This window comes from Podospora anserina, chromosome 1 (assembly GCF_000226545.1).
Source record: "Podospora anserina S mat+ genomic DNA chromosome 1, supercontig 6".
NCBI classification, from domain to species: Eukaryota; Fungi; Ascomycota; class Sordariomycetes; order Sordariales; family Podosporaceae; genus Podospora; species Podospora anserina.
In genome coordinates, this window is record NW_001914851.1 from 70,244 (window position 1) to 94,844 (window position 24,601).

Sequence of the window (24,601 nt, forward strand, 5' to 3'; positions counted from 1 at the left end):
TCAATCCTGGGATGTTGAATGAGAGGAGAGGTGAAGATTGACCTGACGCCCATCGACCCTGTGCTGGTATTTATGCTCAAATTCTCACCATATCCAGAGTTTTCCAACTGCCGCTGTACCGCTTGCCATGATTCCTCACAGATACATCTGACAGTTTGGGATATTCCGAAGTTGTAAGTGAGATCGTGTGGCTGGCTGGCATCGCCGTTCAATCCTTCACGCTAGAGCTGCAAAGCAACCTTGACTAGCCCACTACACACCAATCATGCGTTAACCTCAGCCCCTTTACCTCGATGCCCGCTAGTGACGGTAGTTCAGCTCCCAATATTTGATATAGCTAACCTTCTTCAGCGAAAAGAACTCAGAGCATAACCGAGATGCGAGAGCTACAGTTTGTTCCATCACACACATTCGTGCGTGTGGTATCTTGCGCTACGCTATCTCCGGCGCTCCACCCACAGCTTGCGCTACCATGCAGTATCATTACCGTCGCTTTGCCCGAGTTCTATTCTTTTTCTGGATGTGCGCGTACGTAAAAGGTAGTGAGTGATAAGGCTGCTCAAGACAGCTGAAGAATGCATGTGACGGGAATCTTCAGGCGCTTAATGGGCCCATATGACGAAACAATAGACCACCGGTTTCAGCATCATGGAACTTGGAGGTGGAAATTGGGCACTGTCGCTGGTAGAGGCTTCGATCCATCCGATACGCCTGGCAATGAAACTGGCAGCTTGACAATCAGGTACCTACTTTGGCAGCATGGGACGCTGTGTGATGTCAATCTTTGAGTACTGGTATCTAAGCGAGACACCGAATACACACATTTGACAAGCCATGTTCAAAAATTCCAATCCAAGGATGTCAAAAAAAAAATTCAATTGTTGCCAAACTATTAGATCAAAGAACATCTATCTCGCGCCATGATTCAACCAGACTCTGGCCCTTGACCATCCTCGTAAAACACTAACATTCTCACTTCAATACTCTCCCTCAAATGATCCTCTTCAGTGGCATCCGGGTGTGGAAATGAAGAGTGCGGTACACCTTGCCATATACTCGTCAGTGCTCTGTGTTGTCAATCATTTAGGATGCACCTACCTGATCTGCCGTTCGAGTCAGACTGCATAAACACCCAGATCTCATTAGGCATCTGGTTCTTGACATAGCACCATCGTTGGTTAGGGGAGTGATGAACCGAGGCAGTCTCAGATGTACCATCAGGCGCTACGAGATCGCAGATCTTCAAGTCCATCTCTGGGTCAACGGATCGATTGTCGCACAGGGCAAGTGGCCAATCCCGAGTTGGGCCCCTGAGAGGCTTCCAGGCGCTATCAAAAACGTTGGTAGATATTCTCCATTAGAGATCCGCGAAAAAAAAGACGTATACATACTTGACAAACTGACAGCGCACGTTGTCCACACGTTCAAAGCTGCCCTTGTTGAGACCATGTCTGAGCCGCTCGATATCACCGGGAGTAGCGTCTACGTGACTATATCAGTTTCACACCACGGCTGGTTGGGGGAGTGGGAGGGGGAAGGGGGAGGGGACGCACCAACATGAGCAAGACAGGAAGGCTGTCTATACTCATACACCTCTCCATTGCTGATCGGGAAGTCTCGGTTCCGCTTTCGAAGCTGGTAGTCAAAGATCTGCACCCTACTGGCATTGAGCCTGTCCTTGACTTCAGCTGCCAACTGAGGAAGGAAGCACTTTATCACCTTCTCGCGATGATCAAAGTCTTCTGCAACCAATCCTGTGTCCATATCCAGGAGGAAGAATCCAGTAGTGCCGAAAGAGCACTGTTCGAGTCGAGGACGGACATCATGAATGGCGATGTTGTCCACCTTTTCGAGCAGCATGTTGGTCTGGGGGATCTTCTTTGTAGGCTTCTGCCGTCTAAGTTCGTAGACGCGTTCAGTCTCAAATTTGGGATCCCGTTGCAGGAAATACATCCATGAGTGAATAGGATCGGTGGCAGCCATGTTGTTTCGAGGGCGGTATTGTGTCAATTGAGAAAGTGAAGTGTGATGGTGCTACTACGGGTTTGGGGAAGGTTTTGTCAAAATAAGTCCTGGCAATTTTATGGATGCAGATTGGTTTCGGGTAAGCGTGGTGGCGTTTATTGCTCTGGTACATGAGAGAGGGGAGCTGACCTGTGCTAGTGGCCAGCTGAGTCTACATGTGATGCTACGACGCTAGTCGCTCAGTGCTTATCAAATAAGTCCCAATGCTGCTACGTTTACTGTTTCCGGAGACTGGTAGGTTGCTGAAGAGGTGTGATAGGAAAAAATAGGCTTAAAGGTTGCTTGTTGTGGTCATGCAAAAGCCACCTCAATGTAGCCAGTGAGCGAGTGGAGTGGTCGGATTCTTCTGTCCTGCCACTCGGGTAGCAAGATGCCTGCTGCTCCTTTCTTCCCCCTACCCCTAAGATACTTCAGATGGGGAGACACGTAAATCGCTGGGCCCACATACTCACCCACAGGGCTCGTGTTGTTGGACTTGGAAAATTCAGCCTTTGTTACGTTCCCTCCACACCACGCGACTTTCTCTTGGACCCGCACCACCATTGATATCTAAAAAGAAGTTATCCCAAGTGTCGTACCAAAAGGACGTCCTTGGTCATGGGGCCAAGGGAAGGGGTATATCATCACCCCAAGTAAATTGCTTTACTCCGCATGGCTTCGGGACTAATCCAGCAGATTTAATTGCATTTATCATGGAACATACTCTCATGCTTGTTCAGTGTCACAGCCTAGTTTCGTCAGCGAGATGAAGGTTCTTGAGGCTTTTGATGCAGATGAAGCAACATTGGGTAATTACCTAATTGATTGGAGCCCGTGACCATCCTCGGAGCTGTCAAAGTCGCCATTCAACGGTTCAAATTAAGACTCGTTCAAACCCTGGAAGGGGAGAGATGTTCCTGTTTTTGACAGGTAACCAGAACCCTCATTATTGGAAAGGGGCTTTCAGATGGTTGAAGAGTGTCGAAGAGTGTTGGATTGTGTTGTGGGTGTTAATGCGGTGGACCGTGGTGTGATAATGTGTTATGGATTATAGAATAGTGGAAATTGCTTGATTGTAGTCAGATAGTGTTTGAGACAACAACGTTGTTCTGCTTTAATAGTTCTTGTCATTTTGTTGTGTTTGTGTTGGTGATGAAGTGGGGCAAGAAGTGTCTGGTTTGATCAACAGCTCATTGGCCGAAGTGACCCCGCCTCCAGGTAGGCAGTCACCCTATAAAAGGGAATTTGTCCTTTCCAGGAACCAAAGATGATGCAACCATTTTCATCTCGACATCACTGCTCACCTTACTTATTATAATGTTCGAACGTCTCCCGGAGGAGCTGCTCCGAGAAGTGGCCAAAGGGTTTAACATTCAAGATGTCAAAACCCTCTCGCTCGTCTCCAAGACCTTCCATGCCATATGGGGACCGAGGTTTTGGAGCACATTATGTGTTAATACTGCTGGTCCAGGAGACCGCCCATCATCTGTCAGCATCAAACGGATCGAACAATGCGCCCATGCGCTTCAGAATGCTACCTCCTCCATACAGAATGTCGCCGACATGGTGTTTCGACGGGACACTCGATGGAAGCTATGGGGCTATGAGAAGGAAGAAGACTGGCCCAACGTCGCCTGTTTCCACCGGCAGCCACCACCGGAGGACCTTGGGGTGTGGAGAGCTCTGCAACGAGCAGCGCCAGTCGCTGGATGGTCAAAAGATGAATGGTCCTTAAGGAATCAAAGGTGCGTCGAGGCAAGCATAGAACGAATGGGAAAGCAGCTGGGTCCCGACAACATGGACGACGTTGCTCTCGCTGTACAGTCTGTTCTCGAACGCATCCCCGCTGGCCAACTCCAATCTTTCACCTGGGACTTGGCAACATGCATTCCTCAGCCTATTTTGGATAGCCTCTTCCAAACGCAACCGCAGCTCCAGTCTATATCCTTGACGTCTGATACCCGTTGCAAGGCCATGACCAAAAACATCCACCTACCGTTCTGCCAGCTCAAACGGATTACTTGCAATACGATACCACGATCTTATGTTCTACCGGTTCGAAGAATGCTTGAAAACAATAGAGGGCGCTTGCATGACCTCCAAATCGAGGAATTGCCGTACGGGGGCCTTTTCGAGGAGCTCTTATTTGGTCCAAAAGAATGTGAAGATTCCGCTGATCGGTGCCACAGTATGTTGGGAGCGAATCTTGATGTATTGTTTCCATCACTTGCAATCCTGTCTTTGAGATCGGTCTATTTGACCAAGAGAATGGATCGAGCATTCAACATCAGTGGTCTAGATGCACTTACATTACGCCAATGTTCGCGATCGAGTGAATTCCTCGAAAGAATAATGGCAGCAAACAGACCCCTTCAGCTCAAGACCTTTGAGTTCATGTCTAGCCATGGGCACGATAATGATGACTATGACGTGGAGACGAATACAGTCAACACCTTTCTTCTATCATTCAACGGTCTAGAAAACCTCTATATCGGTTTTGCCAGAGATTTCGACGAAGACAGCGCTGGCTTCCACCCCCTCTGGTCTACCGTTGGCCATCACGGCTCAACACTGAAGAGGCTGGTGGTCCATCAGCGAGGCCTATGGACAGGTCCAATGTGCACAATGGGCGTCTTTGAGAGAAATGTCGATCCCATTCGTGACGTCGATGGCACGCTCGATATTTCAGAGACGAACATCAGCAAGTGGGCGCTGGATCCCGCCGAAAATCCCCTCTCAGCCCTTCCAAAACTTGAATGCCTCGGCCTACCTTGCGCTGTTTCAGACTGGAGCGAGTCCGATACGTGGGCGAGACATAGTATAGAACCAGGTGTGCGGTCCGAGCCTTTTATTGTATGTATCTTGCATTGCGGCTTGTACTGATAACTTCCTAACCGATCGTAAAAAACATCCAGATAACCCTCCTCAAGCCATTTACCGGAGGCTCACGAAGCCTCAGGCTCCTCCATTTACGAAAAACAGGCTCAGGTTATGCATGGGCCTTCAAAGCGACCAGCCTCCCGCCTTATTCCAGGCGACGGCGGGCCGCGTCAACTCGGGCCCACGATGCTGAAGACGTTTTCCTCCTTCCCATCCCTCCTTCCGATATGTTATCATCCCTCCACCCACCTTTCTCCTGTTTTCTCAATTGGGCCTTCGGGCCAAAGGGCATTCACTCCCTCCAGGCCGTCGCTTTTGGGGATTTTGCAAACGGCCACATGGGCGGCAAATTCCTTCACAACATCTTTGCCATTCGTAACAAGGATGAGCTGCGAGGATACCAGGTGTTTGACTGTCGCGACAAAGCCCATGAGCACAAATGGCGGGCCATGGCGGATAGGTACGCTGACTTTCTGGAATCATGTCCCGTCGGGCCGCGGGTGGAAAGTTGGGGGGATGGGTCGAGGTATTATTTCTAATTGAGAAGCGCTTTTACATGGGGCTGTAATAGTCTAGAGCAACACATTTACTTCAGAAAAATATAAACACGGCAATTATTCCAACTCTGCCCGATTCTCCTCTGTTCCTGTCCTGGCCTGGTACAGTGCCTCTAACCTTGCGGCAGCAGCTTGGGACGCATACTCTTGCTGTTTCGGGGGTGGGGTGGTGGCAGGGGCGTACCAACTCAGATATGGTAGTGTTCTCACCTCCCTGGAAAAGGAAGGCGATTTGTGCGGGAGGATTCGTTGCAAAATCGGTATTTTTGGCTGTTGGGTTGGTAGATCAAGAAGAGGCCATGGCGCTGGCTGGGTGTATGGCGCCGGTCGTGTAGCCTCGTGGTCGGATTCCTCGCCTGTGGCTTGAGGGATCTGCGGGATTGCGGGTGGTGGTCTCGAGGGGGAGGGTGGTGGCCTCACTGGCGACGACGGAGGTATAACTGTTGCATCCAACCCTTCCTTTGCACCTGCGTCCTCCTGGCGCATGATTATCCGCATGACAGGCAGTTCTTTCAGGTTGTCCTGGCCGTCATTGAGCGAGCATGCCAAGTCAGTCAGATATGCCACGTGCTGATGCTCGGCATTTTCTGCGTCAACGGCTGTGGTGAGAAGATCCAAGATGCGCTGACGCTGCTCAGTTGTGGTAGTTGAAGCAAAGGAGAAGCTGGACAGAGCGCCGAGGTTCGTAGCTCGCGCTCCGTGCCCAAGCAAGCTTGCAACAGCCTGGGAATGGCCTTCGAAAGCCGCTCGCCTCAGGGGATCCCAGCCTTGTGCATCAAGTTCATGTACAGACCCTCCGTGTTGGAGCAGCGCCTGGATCACTTGGACATGACCACCACTCGCTGCCAAATACATCGGTGTATCCGTTGTTCCCTTGACCCTGGCGCCACGGGTGAGTAGGTAACTCGCAATCTCTGCATGTCCGTTTTGGCATTGATGTCTGCCTCTCGGTCTAGGAGAGTCGCTATGACTTGGCAATGACCACTGGCAGCTGCCAGATGGAACGGGGAAAGCTTCCACTTGTCCTTGGACTGTACGTTGGCACCCTCTGCAATCAATCAACAACTCGACAATATCGTTGTGACCGCAGTGACAGGCGACGGAAAGAGGCGTTCTTCCGGTTCCTTTGTGCGGATGGTTGATGTCAGCCCTCTTGCGAATCAGCGAGGCTATTTCTTCCTGGTCGCCCCGTTGATCCGCCACAATGGGCTTCGGTGGTGGATGATTACCGTTAGACTGGAGGTATATATCGGTAGCTTCGAACTCGCCAAGGAATCGATTACCCAACTGATACTTTGACGACATTGTCGCAGCTTGCTTGTTGGCGTTCGACCGTCTCAGTTGCCTCAAGCGTTGGCGGATGGGGGAAGATGGCGATTTGGGCAGAGACCCGTCCGAGACTGAACCGCTGGTGTTGGAACTCTTGTCGCTGACAGGAGACCTTGGCTCGGAAGATGGGCTGTCTGGTAGCATCTTAAAGGGCATTGGGCGTTCCCACGTGGGGTCTCGACAATCGTGATACTTGTTTTCATAACTGGGACTTGGTGGTCTGACGTGCATGTCGAACAGGGGAACAGTATCGGGACGGCTCTCCGCGAAACTGTCAATTCTGTCCAATCTCCCTAACGATGCTGGCGCCGGTTCGGAACCAGCAACCGTTGACAGTTCGGTATCTCGGAGGGTGGATTGTTCTCGAACTGTGCTCGTGTCATCGCGTATTCCTTGGAAAATCTGCCGGGCGGTCCCTGCTCGAAGGACCCTGTTTTGTTCCGTGAGACTCTGGCTGTGGGGAAGTGTCTGTCAGCTTGTGTAGGGACATGGCGCGCAACTCGAACTGCAAGACTTACCAATACGCTGCACTGAGAAGTACCTGCAACGCCGAAATCTGGGAATCCAGTCGTTGTTCGTGTTCCTTGATCTTCGAGTCGATAAACAACTGTTTCAGGCGCGACACAATTGTATTTTCGAGCAGTCCCGCCACATCTTGGTCCAGCGTTTCAATAAAGACCTGGCATCCTTCATGGCCACTCCCAAGCTGTCATGCATTTCCTCGCCATCGGGGCTTGTGGACGCGTATAACTCCGCCCAGTCCTTGACTTGTGCCAGCGCGGCTCGTACTGTAGATAACTTTGCGATCAAAAGTTGTAGCGACCGTGCGCCCTCAGACCATCGCTGTTTGAGGGAATAGAGGTTGGTTGTGACCCGGGCGATGACTGTTACGATTTCACTGCAGGCTGCAACGGCGCCAATGATCGAGAGGGGCTCCATTGTCGAGGTTTAGAGGGCCACGGAAACTCTGGTGTGATAAACTGATGAAGAACCACGCAACCACCTGTTGGAGTGACGAACTGAATGTGGAAAGAAGCATGGGTCACTCAGTGGACCCACACAACATCGGACACCAGGAAAGCACAAAGCGTCGTACCGTCGAGTCGTACCATAAGGACGTCCATGGCCACGGGGCCAAGGCAAGGAGGAGATTTCACCACAAAGACCCACATAAGGGTTATTGTGACAGGAGCCCGTGCTCTCGGGCTGACGCCCAGTTGTGCAGATCTATTGACAAGACCTCCTGAATGCTTCCGGAGAGTGGCTGTGAGTTCTTCAGAAAGCGGAAATGGGGGTAGCTGAGATGCAGGTTGATGGCATCTTGGGGACAAGAGATGACGCGTAAGGTGCAGTCGAAGGCAGACTTAGCCCAAGAGGCATACATCTTCCAAGAATTATTTCGTTTATTCTCCACTCCCTTGTTGATATCCAACGCTTCAACTGACAATCCCCAGGCTCCCATAACCAACCCCTCTACTCTAACTCGACCGGCAAACACCCGTCGCTCCGTTCCCCTCTTTCACAACCCGATGGACAATCCCCCCCGGCAAACTGCCACCCAAACAACACCTTACTCTCCTCACTTCCCACCCCCCCAAGCACCACCTCCGGGTCCTGATCCCTCATCCCGACTCCACTCCCAATAACCTCCTCACTCCCTATATCCAACTGTCCCCATCCCAGCTCAATCAACTCTTTGATAGACACCCCATAAACATACTCCCTAAACCCCGCCCACCTCACAGCAGCAGCGCACATGGGGCAGCTTTCGGCGTTGGTGTACAAGCTCAGGTCCTTGAACGCGGCTAGCGACTCCGCTGGTGTCATATTATAAGCCGAGGAGACAAAGATTGAGGAGCAGTTGTTTATTGCTGCCATCTCCCCGTGAAGAGTCGGGTTGCCGGCCAGGGAATTCTGGTTTGCGCCAGTGCAGATGAGGGTTCCTTGGGGGTTGTCGAGGGTGTGGTTCACGATGACGGTGCCAAAGGCTGCGAAGGGGCAGGGGTAGGGGAAGAGGGCGAGGGTGTTGGCTTGGTGGATCCAGTGTTTACGGACTGAGAGGGGGATTTTTGGGGAGGTAGTGTGATATTTTGGGGGCTTATTACGAGGTACCGGTGAGATGCTCGGGGAGTCGGCTGGGGAGTGGGTGCATGATGTGGTTAGTGAGATCACAAGGGGTAATGAGGCTATTGAGAAGCTCTTCATATTGGGTTGTTTGTGAATTGGAGGGATGGAGGATGAGATAGCTTTGTCGATGATGAGTTGTGGTTACCTATGAGAATTGAAGGTTGGAATGCTGACATCATCGGTCGGAATTGGCCATGATTCGTTGGCGGCCACATATCTCATACCGCAACCACACTGAAACTAGTAGTGAGCGAAGATTCGCGAGAAGACGGTCGTCTCTATGTTCTATTATGAAGATAGTCGTTCCTGTGCTCTAGTATGAAGATAAATAATTATGTACCCAATTTGGGTGCCAGAAGATTTTACCACTGCTCAATGACGTCCACACCCTGTCCTGTCTTCCAGTTAAAAGTCCCTATCATTGCCCCTGGTTCAAAACCGCTGGCTTCGTAGGCGGAGTACCCTGTGGACTTTCCATCTCTGTTGGGCCAGTCTCAGGACCAGGAGCTTCCACCCTGCCATATGTATCCCACCGAGCACCACTCAATTCGGCCGGCGCCTGCGTATGTCCCAGTTCCTACGCCGTGACTTGGGGTTCCTTCATGCCCGGGTGCCACTGTTACTCGGGCTGACCGGAATAGTAATGTTTCTCGCCAGGCGGCCCGGAGGCAGGGTATCCGGGTGGAGGTGTTCCTGCCTCAGTGGCAGGTAGTTCAGCTTGTGCGTAGGGTCCGTCCCGGGCTAATCCACGGCGCTTCGTCCGCCAAAGCAAAAAGGCGCCCACCACGATGCCAATTATCACTGCAGCAGCACCAACCGCAATACCCGCTATCGCTCCAGTCGAGATCCCGCCGCTGGAAGGCTCCTTAGGGGTTGATGTGGTGGTCGGTCCCAGGTCTGAGGAAATGTCTGATGAGGGAAGGTCTGAGGGCTTCCACGCGAGCTGGATCATTGGCGCGTAGATATACGCCTGAGACCAGTTCTGGTAGGGGAGAGTCATCGGAGCGAGATTGATCTGGGTTCCGCTCTCGCACTGATATGTTGAAATGGTGGTGGCGCGAGCAATCGAGATGCAGGTTTGGCCGTTCTCGTTGTGGCAGGCGTAGCCCTCGGGACAGTAGCCTATAAAGGGTTCTTCCGGTTCCATCCTGTACTGCACGCGCCAACCCTGCGAGGTGGCGCTGGCGGTGCATGCCGATTGATAGCCCGCTGGGCACTCGAGGCCGGCGAGTAGAATCCCCAGCCGTAGAAGGCCGAGTTCGTTCTCGGAGCGCCTATTGTCGTCGGGGGCTAACAGTCGGCGTTATCTTAAACGTCCGTCGGCCCGCATGTCTGTCCTAACCAGCCCACGTTGAGCTTAATATGATGGGCTGGTGTCCAGCATGCTTCCGGAGCTGTGAAGGTTGTAGTGAGATCACCGAGGATCTTTCTGGCTTGGTTAGTCAAGATTGACATCTTGTCTCGCGGCGAACTCGGACTTGTTAGTGTGGGGATGAAATGTTGCTCTGTCGTCGTCGCGTTGAGGAAAAAAGAAACTGGAAACCCATGCTGGTCATTCTTGGGAGCCCCGCTTTTGATGGCGCGAGATTCACCGGCCGGGACAACTAGCGAGGAGGCCAAGCCCGTACGTCGCCAGGGTGGTAAAGTCTAAACTGGTCGAGACAGCCATCGCGTGTCTTAGTAACTGTTTATCGATTGGTTGAAGAATCTGTACCCTTGCCAGTCTTTAACAACTCGTTCTGCTGATTCGTTCATTCAACCCCAGACCGCCACAGGTCTATCCGTGCATGTTAAGGTGGAAGGGATCGAGGCCCGGCGAGGGTGTCCCGTCCTTCCCCGTGGAGGTGATCCTAGTATGATCGACGGGGCGAAGAAGTTAACAGTAAAACTTATCCTTGACGTCCACTGCACCGCAGGGTAGAGGGGCCTAGACCACGGGTCTAGATAAGCGCTGCAAGTCAACTCTTCTCCCAGAAGTTTGAAGGTCGCCTGTGTCCGGTAGTGAATTGGTATGGTAAAAGCATTGCAACCCTGAGACTGTCAAGTTCTCGTCGAAGCCAGAACAGGCTATTTAATCTCAAGCAAGGGGCCTTCTGTTAAACTGATATTGCGAATTCATCACGGACCCGCGGTGTATAGAGCTGTACATAATCTTCCTACCGGAGCCAAACGACGAGCAAATGAGGCTCGGCCTCGACCGACAAGTTGGTATTAATGGCCATGGCAGTCACGGTTGAGATTGATGGGAGGTGCGAGTGACCGCGTTACATGTGCTGCCTAGTAGGGTGGGTTGGCCCCTGCGCCAGGGCAGGTACTTAACTGCAAGAACCGAGGAGCAATTCAACAACAAGCAATCACTCAGTGGTGTAATTGGCACAGGTGTTGGTTCTCGTACTCGGGTACTCTGGATACTCGGTTTGGAACACACCGGTGGAACGCACTGTAGAGCACAGTGAAACGCTGGAGGGCCCTTGCAACTCCCAATGCAAGGTCCTCTTGGAGGTAGAAATTGCTTCATTATTTGCGTGATATTTTCCATATAGGAGATCTTCTTTTTCCCTTGTAAGAACTTCCTAATACAAACAATGCAGGGGCTATTGAATGTTAAGTTTGTGTGACATGCATCCTTCGGTATGCGAGGAGCATCGTGACGAATTGGGAGCGCAGGAGGTTGACGGTTCAATTCTGAAGTGAGGCAGCATTTTCTCAGGCTTTTGGACGACACGCCTTGTTAAGCAAAGTGGCCGTCGCATTGCGGGAGAGTGTTTGAACCTGAACTATGCTTATACTTTTCTTGGTTACGTAGTCTACGGAAGTCATATTTCGACTTTTTGTTAAGATGCTAGTGATTCTTAGGTAAGAATTGATCTTTACCTCTATCGTTGTTATAATACCCAATCCTGCACAGGTCGTCCCTTTAATACTGAACTTGCTTAGGATTTTCCGGCCGTAGTATATTTAACGTACATTATAAGCGAGCGACCAATATAAGCGAGCGACTACTTTTTTCACGTAACGCCTAACCTCACCCTCAAAACCTAATTTTCTTAACAATCCAAAATGCTATCTACTTCAAAGGAAGCCTATATAATTTTAGCCCTTAAGGCTCTTCAAAATAATAAAGGTCTAAGTGTATTAGCGGTAGTTAAGATATATAACGTCGATCGTAGTACGCTTAGTGTGACGAACCCCTGTACAGAACCTCTGAAAGGGATACTGGTTGAAGGCTACTTCTGACAATTGGTTCGGTGCGGCTAAACAGCGCACAACAAGATGTCTCAATATAAACACAAGATACCGTGAATACAAGCTGTGAATTGCATACTGCGGAACTGTTCATCTACACCAGCCAGTTCCTCCGTATATATAGACCTTAACCTCCAAGTACCTCCGTACCTGGATCTATCTATTCTTTCCTAGATCCCATGGATCTAGCTTCCAACTCCTAGATCCCCTAGTCCGTGTTATTCCCTGCTCCACAGGCCCCACTTATCCGTCGCTCGTTCTCACTGGCCCGAGCGACCCCGCTTCTTCTGAACCGTGACAGCTAGTTACTTATTTAGGATTTTGTAAATCCGGAGGTCTTTTAAGGTTTATTATTACTAAAGTGGGGGGACTATACTAATACCGATGATAATAGCTTTCTAATCGGAGGTTCCGTTTAGGGTTAAATATAACTAGGTTTTATAGATACTTAGGCTATCCCAGGCATCGTCTTATTTAATATACGAATTAAGGAGATTAGTAATGGCATAACTAATAATATAGGCTCCAATAGAAGCCTATTTAAGACACTTATTAGGGTAAGAGCTCACTTTATTCCGCTAACCATTAGAACGAAGACGCACTAAAGGGTAATATTAGTTTTGGGGGGCTATAAGTCTTATATCGATCAGCATGTTAACCTTAAAGACTCGCCTGGCTTCGATTTTAATAACTTAATATTTTTCGACCCGGGTACTAAAGAAAAATACTAGTAAATTACCACAGGAAATATACCGCCTTATCCCCGGGCTCACTTCTGCGTCACTGGTTTTGCTCTAGTAGGTGGTGGTTATGATGTGTAAGGTTGAAGTCTATACGTATAACTAAATATTTATATTAGTCGTTAATAGTTATATCTGTAGTTTTATGTTCGGAGGACGGAACCAGGCACAATAGACCTATTACGAGGATGCCTATATTCTTAGCCTGCCATGCTTTGTATGGACTTTGGTTCCAATTCCTCCCGCAGGGCCACGATATTTCCAGTAGGTCTTCCGATAATATCCACCACGAGATCCGCACTGACATGTCAACCATTTTAGTGCGTGTGTCTCTCTGGGAAATCAGGTGCTCAGTATCGGGGGAAATACAGATAAAATCAAGTCTGTAGATGCAGCTCCCCAAGGCTTACTGATCTTTGACATGACAGTACACGCATGGAAGGATAGCTACGACGCCGAAGCTAAGAACTATTCAAGGGCCCCAATTGTGGAAGCATGGTATCAAGATGGGTTAGTGTCAAGTTATCATCCCTCAAACGCAATGCTGGCTCCGCCACGAGAAGAAGCTGACATTGCCCAACATGTAGGGGCATGAACAAGGTCAATTGGTCTTCAGAGCAGGTGAAAGCCCTCTTCGTCACAGATACGGGCACCGCACCTCCAGGGGTTCCGCCTGGCGAGCGATCAGAGACCCCCGAAGGCACAGAACAAGTGGACTCAGGGACACAGATCCCAGCCGGAGCCATAGCAGGAGCAAAAGCCGGAGGAATGCTCGCCTTGGCTATTCTAGTCACTCTTGCCATTTGGATGGTTTATCGTCACAAGAAAGCGAAGAAAGAAGAGACCAACAAGCCCCAATGGCCACAGACTCTGAAACAGTCCAGTCAGTCTCATTTGATGGAAATGCCCATTGACAGACCCGAGTCCGATAAGCTTTGTGGTTACCGGGGGTCATCACGATTAGCAAACAACACATCGAGTAACAGCGCTCGGATGTCGGTGCAAAGAGTGGAAGTCAGTGTGAACAATGACCATTGGGAGGTGCCAGTAGCCCCAAAGGCGCTGTCGGTTGATGAGTCGAGGAGGGTAACTATCAAGCCGGTTGACATGGGAGTCGAGCTCGATCATTGCAATCTGCAAGATAGGTGGATGTAGCTTCTAAAAGCGTTTGAGCGATGGGTTTCACTGGTAAAGAAAAAGAAGGAGCGACACTAATATACGATAAAACTACCTCACGAACACCGAATGCTACCCAAAGGTCTCGCCGAAAGGGCTCAACCAGTGAAAAGCATGACCCTATCCCCTCCCGAGTCCACCGTCCCTCAGCAGTCCAGTCAAACATTAAAGTAGCACCTCATGCTCCCCGAGTTCTGATTGAACGCGGTGCAAGAGTACGACCCACTGGAGCCCACGCTCTGTTTCTCGTCTCTGCAGTTCTCGTCGGAATAGATGCTGCAGGTGGTTGACTTGAAGCCGGCGCCGACCCGCACGCGCGTCAGCCCGACCGAGCGGATGGAGCTGTCGAGCTTGATGCAAGGGCTGGTGCCGCTGAAACCTTCGTGGGAACCGGTGTGAGGGCACTTGCAGTTGCTAAGAAGACTGTTAGTGGTGGCAGTTTTGGGTTCATGGAAGCAGATGACACTTACCCGCAAGTGTGCCACCAGACGCTACCGTTGGCGGCGACGGTGAGGCAGCTGGCAGCTGCCAGGAGGAGGTACTTGGCGCTGACCATTTTGGGCGAGTGAAGTTGCTTGTTGACGGTTGAGGAGAAAGGGTTGATGGGGCTGTTGATGGAAAGAGAGGGGAAGAGGGAGAAAAGCTGCTGATGCAATGGCTTTTATAGGTACTCCCCCGACTTTTGCGATGCTCAGGACTTCACCTCGCTTGAGGGAATGATACCTGATTGGGAAGGTTGAAGGTATGATCAGCATCTCACCAGCGATGATACCCCCAGCAAGTTATCCCATCGCGACTCCCCCTTAATTGCTTCCATGCCTGGGCCCCCCTGTGGGTGTGACTCTACCCCATCGACAACGTTGTTCGCAGTCAGCACTACCAACGTCAAAAGGAAGCTCGTAAAAGCCAGCTTTAACCCCTGCGCGTTGATCTAGCTCTAGATATGTGCTGACAAGTTGATTCCCATTGAGTGACTGGAGCTCACAATACCGTATCAGACAATCTTGGGGTTTCTCTCAACAAGACACTTGATCTCCAGGGGCACATCCACCGCTGCTTATTTTAGTCATCATCACTTTAGGTAGGTAGTTTTGACTGGATTGCTGACTGATGTCAGCTTACAATGTACCAGCCATGACACGGATCCCTACTATGTCTTCGCCTTCTATCCACTGGCAGGCTTTCATGGTGATGCTCCGGGTTGCTGCATTTGGCTATCTGCCATTAATCTGGATTCGTCTCCTGTACTTAGGATACCTGAGCTAAACGACTTGAAAAACGCTAGCTGAGTCTGGATAACGGCCTTTTAAATCAGGGATAACATGGCTCATAGGTCGGATTACGATGCTCTTAAAGACTACGCGTTGAGGTTGTGGTAATACTCTGGAGTTAGGATAACAGCTGTTTTTAAGAAGGTAGGAGTAAAGCCCTGTGAAGTTGAGTTAATGTGGACACCTCAGCTGAGATAATGCGATATGAAGCTCGGATAAGGTGATATAAAACTGGAGCAAAAGTATTCTAAAGTTGAGATAACTAGGTAATATCTTAGCTGAGAAAATGCCCTTTAGGCTGGGATAATATATAGCTTAAGCTGGGGTAAAGCATGCCTGATGCTGAGATAGTGTCCGCTTGATGCTAGGATGAAGCTCAGAAGAAGAGAAAAGAACTCCAAACGGCTAGTACATGTAAACCCCACCCGGGAATGCCCTTCCTCCCCTAGCCCGAACCAGCGCGGATGCATCCACCCTCTCCCGCGCCGTTGTGCCACGGGCCAGCGCTTGATTCCGGCCGTCAGTCGTGAAGAGAATCTTGGACACCCGACTCGAGTCCTGCATGTGCTCACGCAAGAGTTTAATGAAATTCAAAAGGCGCCCCATGCTCTCCCTGTCCCCTGCAAACTGCAGCCCATCAATGACCCAACTGATCACAGGCGGTGTGTACACAAGCAGCGCCTTGATGATGTTTAACGCCGTGGGAAGGCTGTGCAAGGTCCCGTCAAGCTTCGCGAATTGGTCACCGTGGAGGCTCTTGCCTGCTGTGAAGCCTTCTCTGGGAAGCACCCAGGCAAGTTGGCGGATGGTGGAGCAGAAGAGGGATACGACTGCCGCGTCTCTGTGGGATAATGTCGGCTTGCTGGCACTGCTCCCGCTCCTGCCACTGCCACTGCCAGCGAAGCTGTATCGGGACCTGCAAAAGTACGAAATGCAAGGAATACCGGCGTTCATGACTCCATCGGCAGCTTCGATGGCGGCTTTAGAAAGCACAGAACTACCCGGGGAGGATGGGCCTTCCACCCACATCATTCGGGAGCCAGAGTCAGATATCCAGTTGCTGAGTTGGGTGTACACTTCTTGCGGGATCATGGTTGTTTGTGGGTGGGACTCGGCTCTCAGGAACTCTTCGGCACTCTCGATGTAGGGCCTGAGGGCTTCGGTGTATTGTTGGATTCGCCAATAGTCGGGCATTGTGGGTTCTGCTGGCCACGATTAGGTTAGTCAAGTTCTGAGCGTGTGCATGTGGTCTAAGGGAGGATATCACCGCTGGTTATTATGTCCTTTGAAGGGTTCGTCGATTGTCCTTCGCTGGGAAGTCTCGCCATGGCGTGGGATTTCGGCATTTCTGGCTCGTTTGCTGGCTCGTCAACTGTTAAGGCGGGCGGGACGTTTGAGGATTGCTGTGGGGATTGGAAAGTAACGTCTGTAAGGTTGAAACTCGTTGGTTAACTGCAGAAGCAAAAGAGAACCACGCGCAGCATTATATAGCTACACAGGTGGAAGTCGGGAGAGGCAATGGAGGCGGCAACTCAAGAGTGAGCTGACACTCTGTGACGGTGATTCATGCCCCGCGGCACATTCGAGGCCTCGTGGCCTTTTTATGGGTTTAGGATGATAGAAAATCGCCAACTTACCGTGAGTGACTTGGTCCTCGACACCTTCAAGCTGATGTACAGCTTTCTCTCCCAATCTCTGAAGCCCAACTGCTGCCGCGGCAAGTTTCACGTTTGACCTGCTGCTCGGTGTCCGCGTGAGTCTGAACTCCAAGTTGTTGCAGCCTGACCAAAAGTGGTTCCATGTCGTTCATTTTTTGGTGCATGTGCTCGATACGCAGCTCAGTCGTATGTTGTGCCTCGTTGCGGATGTCGCCGATCGTCTTTTGGATGCCGTCGACCATGGCCTTGACCGTCTTATCATAGAATCCTTTGTTGAATGACGCCAGAAATCTCTTGTGGCGTTTGTGGAAGAAGGACATGGCGTGGCAGAGGAACTTGAACATTTGGACGTATAGCGCCACAACAAGCCTTTGCATTTCATTTGTGTTCGCAACTTGTGTTTTCTTCTGCACAAATCTCAGGTTCTCACTCATTTCCACAAGGGCAAGTGAGAATCCCTCAGCAATCTTCTGGTAATTGACCGAGGCCTGCAATAAGTTGCATCATTAGTAAAAGCGATGACAGGCATGGGCAGGGGTAATGCTCTCAAACCTTGACGACGGATGCCACAACCCCAGTGAGGAGGCTGATGTACTTGTCCTCGGCCGGAACAAACTTGAACAAGAATGAATGATCATCCATTGTCTCCATGAAGCGGAGAAGCCGATTTCTGGCGAGGCCAACGCCAGACTCATGCTTGGCCTCCCAACCAAGACGGGCGTCATTGACTGCCGCTTGCAAAGTTGCAATGCTGGGAAGTGGCGAGTGAGCGGCCCCGGATGTTAATTCTCCTGGAGGGACGAAGAGCCTTTGAAACTCCTGCCAAACTCGAACCAACTCTTTGCGCTGTTGCTCTAGCGGATCGAAAATTGGATCACTGTTAGCCGTAGTCAGTTCATGCAGACGTGTAGACACACGGATGGGCCGTTGGCATATCCCTATGTTGTAACATACCTAGAGCAGTCACTTTGGAGCCAATAAACCCACTCCTGAGCTTTAACACGTTGAATACTCGGTCGATGGCCTGCCTGTTGAACTGTGGAACCGAGTGCTTGAGAGAGAGGGTCTTCTGGGTTTTCTTTTTCGACTTTGAGACTGTAGGAACGAACTGCTGGTGTGATGGGTGTTGGATCCTCCTCTCTGATATCGTTCATGGCTAGGTGAGTTGTGAGGGTGAGTTTTGAGAGGTGGATCACGATAAAAGCCGAGATAATGGATATTAGAAGTTGGGGTAGAGTATCAAAAGAGCTGGGATAAGCTCTTGAAAAAGCTGGGGCATATATGAAATAAGATTGGATAAAGTGTTAGAAAGCTGGAGTAGAGTTTTAAAAAGTTTAGATAAACAGAAGCTAGGATGGAGGGTAAAAATGCTTGGACAAAGTGTTAAAAAACCGGGGCTAAGTCTTAAAAAGTATGGATGGAGTGTTAAAGCAGCGGTATAAGTACTATAAGGAGAAAAGGCAGAGCCGCACGGCCACCCACAAGGAATTAAGTGTGCACAAATTTTCCAACCAACCAATTGGCCAGTGATTTCAGGCAGCACTGTGGCGCAGGCGCCAACTGCGACTCCTTGGGGTAACATGAAGTTCGGGGGTGAGGGGTAACTTTTCTGGGGGGACTCGAGGGAATAGCGATTTTATCCCCACCCATTTTCTTTCGCCACCATGTATCTCCGGGAGTGTCGTCAATGATATGTCTGGTAGTTCCGGTTATCAATCTTTAGGTTACTCGAAAGATTTCCCTATGGCTTCTTTGCAACCCCCCTCCAGCACATCGGTGGAGCAACCGGTCCCGCCGAAGGATTGTGGACTGTCCACAGGCAAAACAACAACGCCAGAAGCCATTCACGAGCCTTATTTGGATGATCTGGGCGACAAGCCTCCGCCGCCGGGCGCCGTAGAAGACGGCAAGACACCCAACGGCCAAACAGAGAAAGCCACCCCCGAGACATCGAAGCCCGGCGCTGAAACATGGAGCTCACCGGTGCCCTTGTATTGCACAGTCAACGGACGAAGCCATAGCATATTAACGGACTTTGGGTTAAATATATGTCCTCGTTGTGATATAAATCTCTTGGAGACACCGCGCCGAGGTGTAACGGATGATCAAGCAGGGCCTGCCGAGAGCGCTGACGGTAGCGCTGACGAGAGCGCCGACGAGAGAGACGATGGTTTGACAGACAAGGATTACAACCCGGCATGCAATTGCCCTCATTGCAATGGATTCCGTCTTCGCAAACGTTTCGAGCACGTCCCGCTTCGTCAGCAGGAAACGGGCGAAGAACATAACCAGCAACCAATGGTGGCATACTCGGTGGAATATATCGACCGCGAGGAAGGACATATCGGCATACGTCCCTGGCCGACGACGTTTGACCTCGATGTCGCCCGGCAGGGTGTCTTGAAGTACAAAGCCTCAGTCTTTAGCGTGGTAACTGTGCTGAAGACCTCCCATGCGCCCGAGGTCTTTCGTTACATCTCAGACGACCTCAGGCGTGACAGGGTGTCTCGCATGATGGAAGATCCCGGCGTCACAGTGAACGTGCACGCAACAAAAATTGTAGTTGGGTCGCAGGCTCTCCTAAAAGCTCTCCGAATGGTAGTGCGTTACTACCCCCAACTCGATCTTGAAGGCAGGTCTTTGGAGTTGGATGAGCCTTACGCGGTCATCGGTCATCATTTGGAAGAGCTCGAGAGCCTTCGTGGGGATATAGGGGCTGAGAAGCACGCGCCAGATTCCATTCCGAGAGTCGCGTCAGAACCTGGGGCGGATGATGATGAGGACTTGAACGCAAAGGCAGGAGAGCATCTTGGATTGCTCCTCGACTATCTCCACGCCAACGTTTACAAGGACAGGATACCAGCTGAACGCAGCCTGCACCAGCGAAATCTTTGCACCTTCGAGATGCTGTGGCTCTTGTTCAAGCCCGGCACCACTGTTTACGTGGAATTTCGAGGTAACCTTGCGGCTCATGTGGTCCAATCGGTGGTGTCTGATGCCGCTATTCTTTCCGACCCGAAACAACGACTCACGCCATACAAGATCAGGTTGTGGTCGCTGACATATGACGGGCGGTTTGTTGGCCGAAGCTCAACGGAGGTGGTTCTTCCTCCATTTGGCGGGGAGCGTGCAATCACATCCTTGAAGGTCTTTCCGTGCGAGTATTTCGATAAGAGCGACGGCGGGAAAACCAAAAGGCGGTTAGAGGAGAATGGTAAAAAATGGTACAACCTTTTGCTTGGGAAACAAGTACGTTACCGGGGTGAGCTGTTCGATAAAGGCTCCTTAGAAGCCAGAGACAGCCTCAGGATGAGGGAGAGGATCGGCCCAAATCCCTCAAAGGGCCCGAATCGCGAACAGTTACCGCCACCACCACCACCGCCGCCGTGGATTCCCCCGCCCATGGATCCGTTCATGCGAGGGGCTTCGCGAGAAGTTACAAGACAAGGGCCGGTATGTGACTTATTGACTTCGCTTCTTCCTGGCCTCATTAGATCCAATGCTAATTTAAATTAATCCGCAAACTATCTAGCTTGATGGCAAGGGTCTACATAGACTCTGCCGGCTTATTACACTCAATGGCCTGGGGCGGCACCGGAAATTTGCAATACTAACGACATTGGACAGAACTTGGCTATGTGTGGCTGTGAAGAATGGTAAGCCTACCCTACATAGGTACCTACTAGGTACCTTTCTGGTTCAACGTTGACAGAATAATGTATCTGACATGGCTTAAAACAGTTACGGGAGAAGACCCCATCCTCCGCCGAACTTTCCTTATGCGTCCTATGACTTGTTGGATCCCACCCGCGTGAAGGATCTCAATCTCGGACCTGGAGATCACGATCCCAACCACAGATACTTGCTCTGCGACTCGCTTCTGTACGGTATCGTGCTGAAGTCCAGAACCTGGGGTATGTGGTCCAATGATGCTGAGAAGCTCTTGTACATCTCGTTAACTTGTATCAAATCACTCCAGAGGCTTTTGACGTGGCCCGCTGCTTCGAGCCGAATATCAACCCGGGTGCTATCGATACATTGGTGATGCCAGCTCCCCGGAAACAGATGATCAAGGCCCTGGTGCAGAAATTTACCGACCCAAAAGACAGTTTAGCTACGTCCTGGCGCGCCGACTTCATCGAAAACAAGGGGGAGGGTCAGATATTCCTACTTCATGGTGGCCCCGGCGTTGGGAAGACATATGTAAGTTGGGCCTCAGTTCATTTCCGAGAGCTCACGAATAACAAGCAATGTCTTGTATCAGACCGCAGAATGTATTGCCGAATACACGAATCGTCCACTGCTCTCCCTCACCTGTGGCGATATCGGCATCAACGAAATCAGAATGGAGCAGCAGCTCTCAAAGTGGTTCAGACTTGCTGAAAAATGGGGGGCTGTCATGCTGATTGACGAGGCCGACGTTTATCTCGAGCGACGCGTTGTTAGTGATCTTGAACGCAATAGTCTTGTGTCGGGTATGCTCCATTTGCAATTTTATTTCACAATGCATCATGCTTTGATGGCGACATCGATGATAAAGCTAACAGAATTCTCGGAAAGTCTTCCTTCGTTGCATCGAATACTACAGGGGCATCTTGTTCTTGACCACCAATCGTGTAGGGCATTTTGATGATGCCTTCATTTCCAGAATTCACGTTGTCATCAAGTATGATCCTCTCAGCGAAGACAACCGCCGCCAAATCTGGACACAGTTCTTCGACAAACTCACCGACGAGCGTCAGGATTTCATCATCACTGGGCGTGCCAAACAGTACGTTTTGGAGGATGATATCATTAAAAAGCTCGAATGGAATGGCCGTGAAATCCGGAATGGTAAGTCCAGTTGATCCAGTTCACTGGCAACGTCATCGACAGGTGCTAACAAGACTTTCAATGAACAGCTTTCCAAACGGCAGTGGCCCTGGCGGAATTCCGTTTCCTACAGAAAGGTGACAAGTCCAAGCATGAAGGCCCAACCCTGGACCAGAAAGACTTTGAGCAGGTGTGCGACATGACAAGGCAGTTCAAGGAGTATCTTCATGATCTCCACGGGCTCGATGAGGAGGGCAGGGCCTACAATGCCAGAGCGAGGGCAGGCAACCAGGACTGGGTAAGGAGTACCGCGAAGTAACAATCAATATTCATTCATGATGGTCAAAACATGTCCCTCAAGGTCCGTTGATTTGATGCAGTTATGTATGTCGTCAACAAATGTCACATGGCTTAGCATTATCATGTTGTCGCCACCTTCCAATCACGGAGGCGAAAACACCCACATGTTCCTGACGATCCCCCGCACCTTTTCCTTCAGCTCACTACCCTATCTCGATTCCAACAAGCACGTGGGTAAGAGACACACTCCAGCGTTACAGTCAACCACTTTCTCCCTCGTTCTAGTTTCTCAGCTTGCATCTATCATGCATGAGCTGGAAGGTGCCCACGTGCCCGACTGAGCACATAAATCGAATATGCCCTCCATGAGAACAGCAGACTTCCTCACTCTCACTACCAATTGCACGTCTCCGCCAGAGTCATGGCCCTCCTGCGCAGATTAGGCGTCCTCGTCGTGTGGGCGAGCACGGCGCTCTCACACCCCCAGCCATCTCCTCCTCCTGTCTCCACAACAACATGTCAAGGCAAAACCTACACCTACAACGAACTCGCTGGCTTCGGTTCCATCCCCTCTGACGCAAGAGACAAATTCGGCGACACCATCAGCATCGGCTCCTCAGCCGCGATCACCAACTGGAAAAAGCGAACCTCCATCACCGGCAGGAACAAACAAACATACTACACCGGCACCCTCTACGGCCTCCCAGACCGAGGCTGGAACACCCAAGGCACCCAAAACACCATCCCCCGCGTCCACACATTTGATGTAACCTTCACCCCCTCCCCCCCATCATCATCCCAATCCCCACCCCTCCCACCCAACCTCCTCTTCAAATACAAATCCACCATCCTCCTCACCTCCCCAACCGGCGACCCCCTCACCGGCGTCGACCCAGACAGCATCATCACCCTCCCCAACCTCCCCCCCCTCCCCGCATCAACCTTCCCCGGGGATGGCTTCGGCGGTCCAGGACCAGGTGGGAAACGCATCGCTATCGATGCCGAAGGTCTAGTCCTCAACGAAGACGGCACATTCTGGATAAGCGACGAATACGGCCCGTACATCTACCTCTTCTCCCCCAGTGGGAAAATGCTTGATGTTATCGCGCCACCTGATGCTTTGCTGCCGTTGAGAAACGGCACCCTCAGTTTCAGCAGTGACAACGCCCCTATCTTTAACTCGGGCAAGCGGCCTGTTCCTGCTAACCCAAGTCAGGGACGGTCGAATAACCAGGGGTTTGAGGGGTTGACCGCCAGTCCTGATGGGAGGAAGCTGTGGGTTATGTTGCAGAGTGCGGGGAGGTTGGAGGGGGGTCAGAATGCTGCGACGAGGAGACATGCTCGGTTGTTGAGGTATGATGTTGCCAAGGGTAAGGGGAAGGGGAAGGGGGGGAAGAAGGTGGAATATTCTGGCGAGTGGGTTGTGCCTTTGCGTACGTTTACCGATGGGCAAGGGAGGACGAGGGTGGCGGCGCAGAGTGAGATTAAGTATATCAGTGAGAAGCAGCTTCTGGTCCTGCCGAGGGATAGCGGGGTGGGTGCTTGCACGGATAGCCCGACGAGTGTGTACAGGCATGTGGATGTGATTGATATTGGGAGGGCGACGGATGTGAAGGGGGGGAGGTATGATGCGTTTAATGCTTCGATTGCGGGTGCAGGTATGTGGTCTTACTTCTGATATGGGGGATGGATACCGACAAGGGTGAGAGCAGATGGTGTTTTGAAACCAGAGATAACACCTGCCACGCTCTGCCCATGGATCGACTTCAACATCAACTCTCAGCTAAACAAGTTTGGGATGAGAAATGGACCGCCAGCGCTGCCAACAAAGAGCCTCTTGAACGAAAAGTGGGAGAGCTTGGTATTGGTTCCAGTGGACAATGGCAAGAAGGATGAGTACTTCCTGATTGCGATCTCTGATAATGACTTTACAACGCAGAATGGTAAGTTTTTGTTTTGGAGAGAAGACTTCGATGCAATGCTGACATTTATCAGGATTTATCAACAATGGCAAGATCCCTTACAAAGACGCGAGTGGGTGTAGCTTGGACCAACAGGCCTTGGTGTTCAGGGTGACATTGCCAAAGAAGAGTAAGCCTTTGATGGGATAGAATCAAGATTGAATCAAGGCAACATCAACGATGATAGATGATCATCTCCTTTCCTTGTGCGCATACTTTGTGTTCCATTCAGGGGTTCAGGGGTAATTGTTATATGAGGGTTAGGGTAAGAGGAGACAAACAATTTGTTCCGCAATGCAGTGCCAGCATTTCCACGCTATCAAAACAAAAGAACCGTGCATGATATCTCTAGGTCCTCATTGGATGGACAACGAAGAAGAGAGCCTTGTGAACGGGGCGCCGAGGTTTCTTTGGCAGGCCTCCACAGGGCAGCCTTGGCATAACGTGCATGTAGTTCAGCTGCTATCGCGTTTCTATGCAAAGTAGGTGACGGGATGATAGTGTACAGATGCCGGTGTCATTTCGCTTCCTCTAGAATGG

The 24,601-nt window shown here is 50.9% G+C and overlaps 11 protein-coding genes across 11 annotated transcripts; 4 read left to right on the forward strand and 7 right to left on the reverse strand.

Annotated features, from left to right (window-relative positions):
• Positions 1-1,357: 1,357 nt before the first annotated feature.
• On the reverse strand, positions 1,358-1,983 carry PODANS_1_21475 (uncharacterized protein; the record flags this gene model as incomplete). The annotated part of the gene is made up of 2 exons (XM_001906428.1): positions 1,358-1,490; positions 1,592-1,983. The coding sequence occupies 2 exons, from the start codon at positions 1,981-1,983 to the stop codon at positions 1,358-1,360; spliced, it is 525 nt and encodes a 174-aa protein (XP_001906463.1).
• Positions 1,984-3,321: 1,338 nt separating this feature from the next.
• Positions 3,322-4,887, forward strand: PODANS_1_21480 (uncharacterized protein; the record flags this gene model as incomplete). Its single annotated transcript, XM_001906429.1, has 1 exon — positions 3,322-4,887. The coding sequence occupies one exon, from the start codon at positions 3,322-3,324 to the stop codon at positions 4,885-4,887; it is 1,566 nt and encodes a 521-aa protein (XP_001906464.1).
• A 611-nt stretch (positions 4,888-5,498) lies between these two features.
• Positions 5,499-7,001, reverse strand: PODANS_1_21490 (uncharacterized protein; the record flags this gene model as incomplete). The annotated part of the gene is made up of 1 exon (XM_001906430.1): positions 5,499-7,001. The coding sequence occupies one exon, from the start codon at positions 6,999-7,001 to the stop codon at positions 5,499-5,501; it is 1,503 nt and encodes a 500-aa protein (XP_001906465.1).
• A 1,242-nt stretch (positions 7,002-8,243) lies between these two features.
• On the reverse strand, positions 8,244-8,975 carry PODANS_1_21500 (uncharacterized protein; the record flags this gene model as incomplete). The annotated part of the gene is made up of 1 exon (XM_001906431.1): positions 8,244-8,975. The coding sequence occupies one exon, from the start codon at positions 8,973-8,975 to the stop codon at positions 8,244-8,246; it is 732 nt and encodes a 243-aa protein (XP_001906466.1).
• A 541-nt stretch (positions 8,976-9,516) lies between these two features.
• PODANS_1_21510 (uncharacterized protein) lies at positions 9,517-10,044 on the reverse strand (the record flags this gene model as incomplete). The annotated part of the gene is made up of 1 exon (XM_001906432.1): positions 9,517-10,044. The coding sequence occupies one exon, from the start codon at positions 10,042-10,044 to the stop codon at positions 9,517-9,519; it is 528 nt and encodes a 175-aa protein (XP_001906467.1).
• Positions 10,045-14,217: 4,173 nt separating this feature from the next.
• Positions 14,218-14,615, reverse strand: PODANS_1_21515 (uncharacterized protein; the record flags this gene model as incomplete). The annotated part of the gene is made up of 2 exons (XM_001906433.1): positions 14,218-14,482; positions 14,530-14,615. 2 exons carry the CDS (start codon positions 14,613-14,615, stop codon positions 14,218-14,220), a joined length of 351 nt encoding a protein of 116 aa, XP_001906468.1.
• Positions 14,616-15,735: 1,120 nt separating this feature from the next.
• Positions 15,736-16,676, reverse strand: PODANS_1_21520 (uncharacterized protein; the record flags this gene model as incomplete). The annotated part of the gene is made up of 2 exons (XM_001906434.1): positions 15,736-16,532; positions 16,598-16,676. 2 exons carry the CDS (start codon positions 16,674-16,676, stop codon positions 15,736-15,738), a joined length of 876 nt encoding a protein of 291 aa, XP_001906469.1.
• Positions 16,677-16,993: 317 nt separating this feature from the next.
• Positions 16,994-17,639, reverse strand: PODANS_1_21530 (uncharacterized protein; the record flags this gene model as incomplete). Its single annotated transcript, XM_001906435.1, has 2 exons — positions 16,994-17,476; positions 17,541-17,639. 2 exons carry the CDS (start codon positions 17,637-17,639, stop codon positions 16,994-16,996), a joined length of 582 nt encoding a protein of 193 aa, XP_001906470.1.
• A 1,041-nt stretch (positions 17,640-18,680) lies between these two features.
• Positions 18,681-20,504, forward strand: PODANS_1_21540 (uncharacterized protein; the record flags this gene model as incomplete). The annotated part of the gene is made up of 1 exon (XM_001906436.1): positions 18,681-20,504. The coding sequence occupies one exon, from the start codon at positions 18,681-18,683 to the stop codon at positions 20,502-20,504; it is 1,824 nt and encodes a 607-aa protein (XP_001906471.1).
• A 528-nt stretch (positions 20,505-21,032) lies between these two features.
• On the forward strand, positions 21,033-21,835 carry PODANS_1_21560 (uncharacterized protein; the record flags this gene model as incomplete). Its single annotated transcript, XM_001906437.1, has 3 exons — positions 21,033-21,191; positions 21,253-21,463; positions 21,549-21,835. 3 exons carry the CDS (start codon positions 21,033-21,035, stop codon positions 21,833-21,835), a joined length of 657 nt encoding a protein of 218 aa, XP_001906472.1.
• A 686-nt stretch (positions 21,836-22,521) lies between these two features.
• On the forward strand, positions 22,522-24,211 carry PODANS_1_21570 (uncharacterized protein; the record flags this gene model as incomplete). The annotated part of the gene is made up of 3 exons (XM_001906438.1): positions 22,522-23,758; positions 23,813-24,043; positions 24,129-24,211. The coding sequence occupies 3 exons, from the start codon at positions 22,522-22,524 to the stop codon at positions 24,209-24,211; spliced, it is 1,551 nt and encodes a 516-aa protein (XP_001906473.1).
• Between the last annotated feature and the right edge of the window lie 390 nt (positions 24,212-24,601).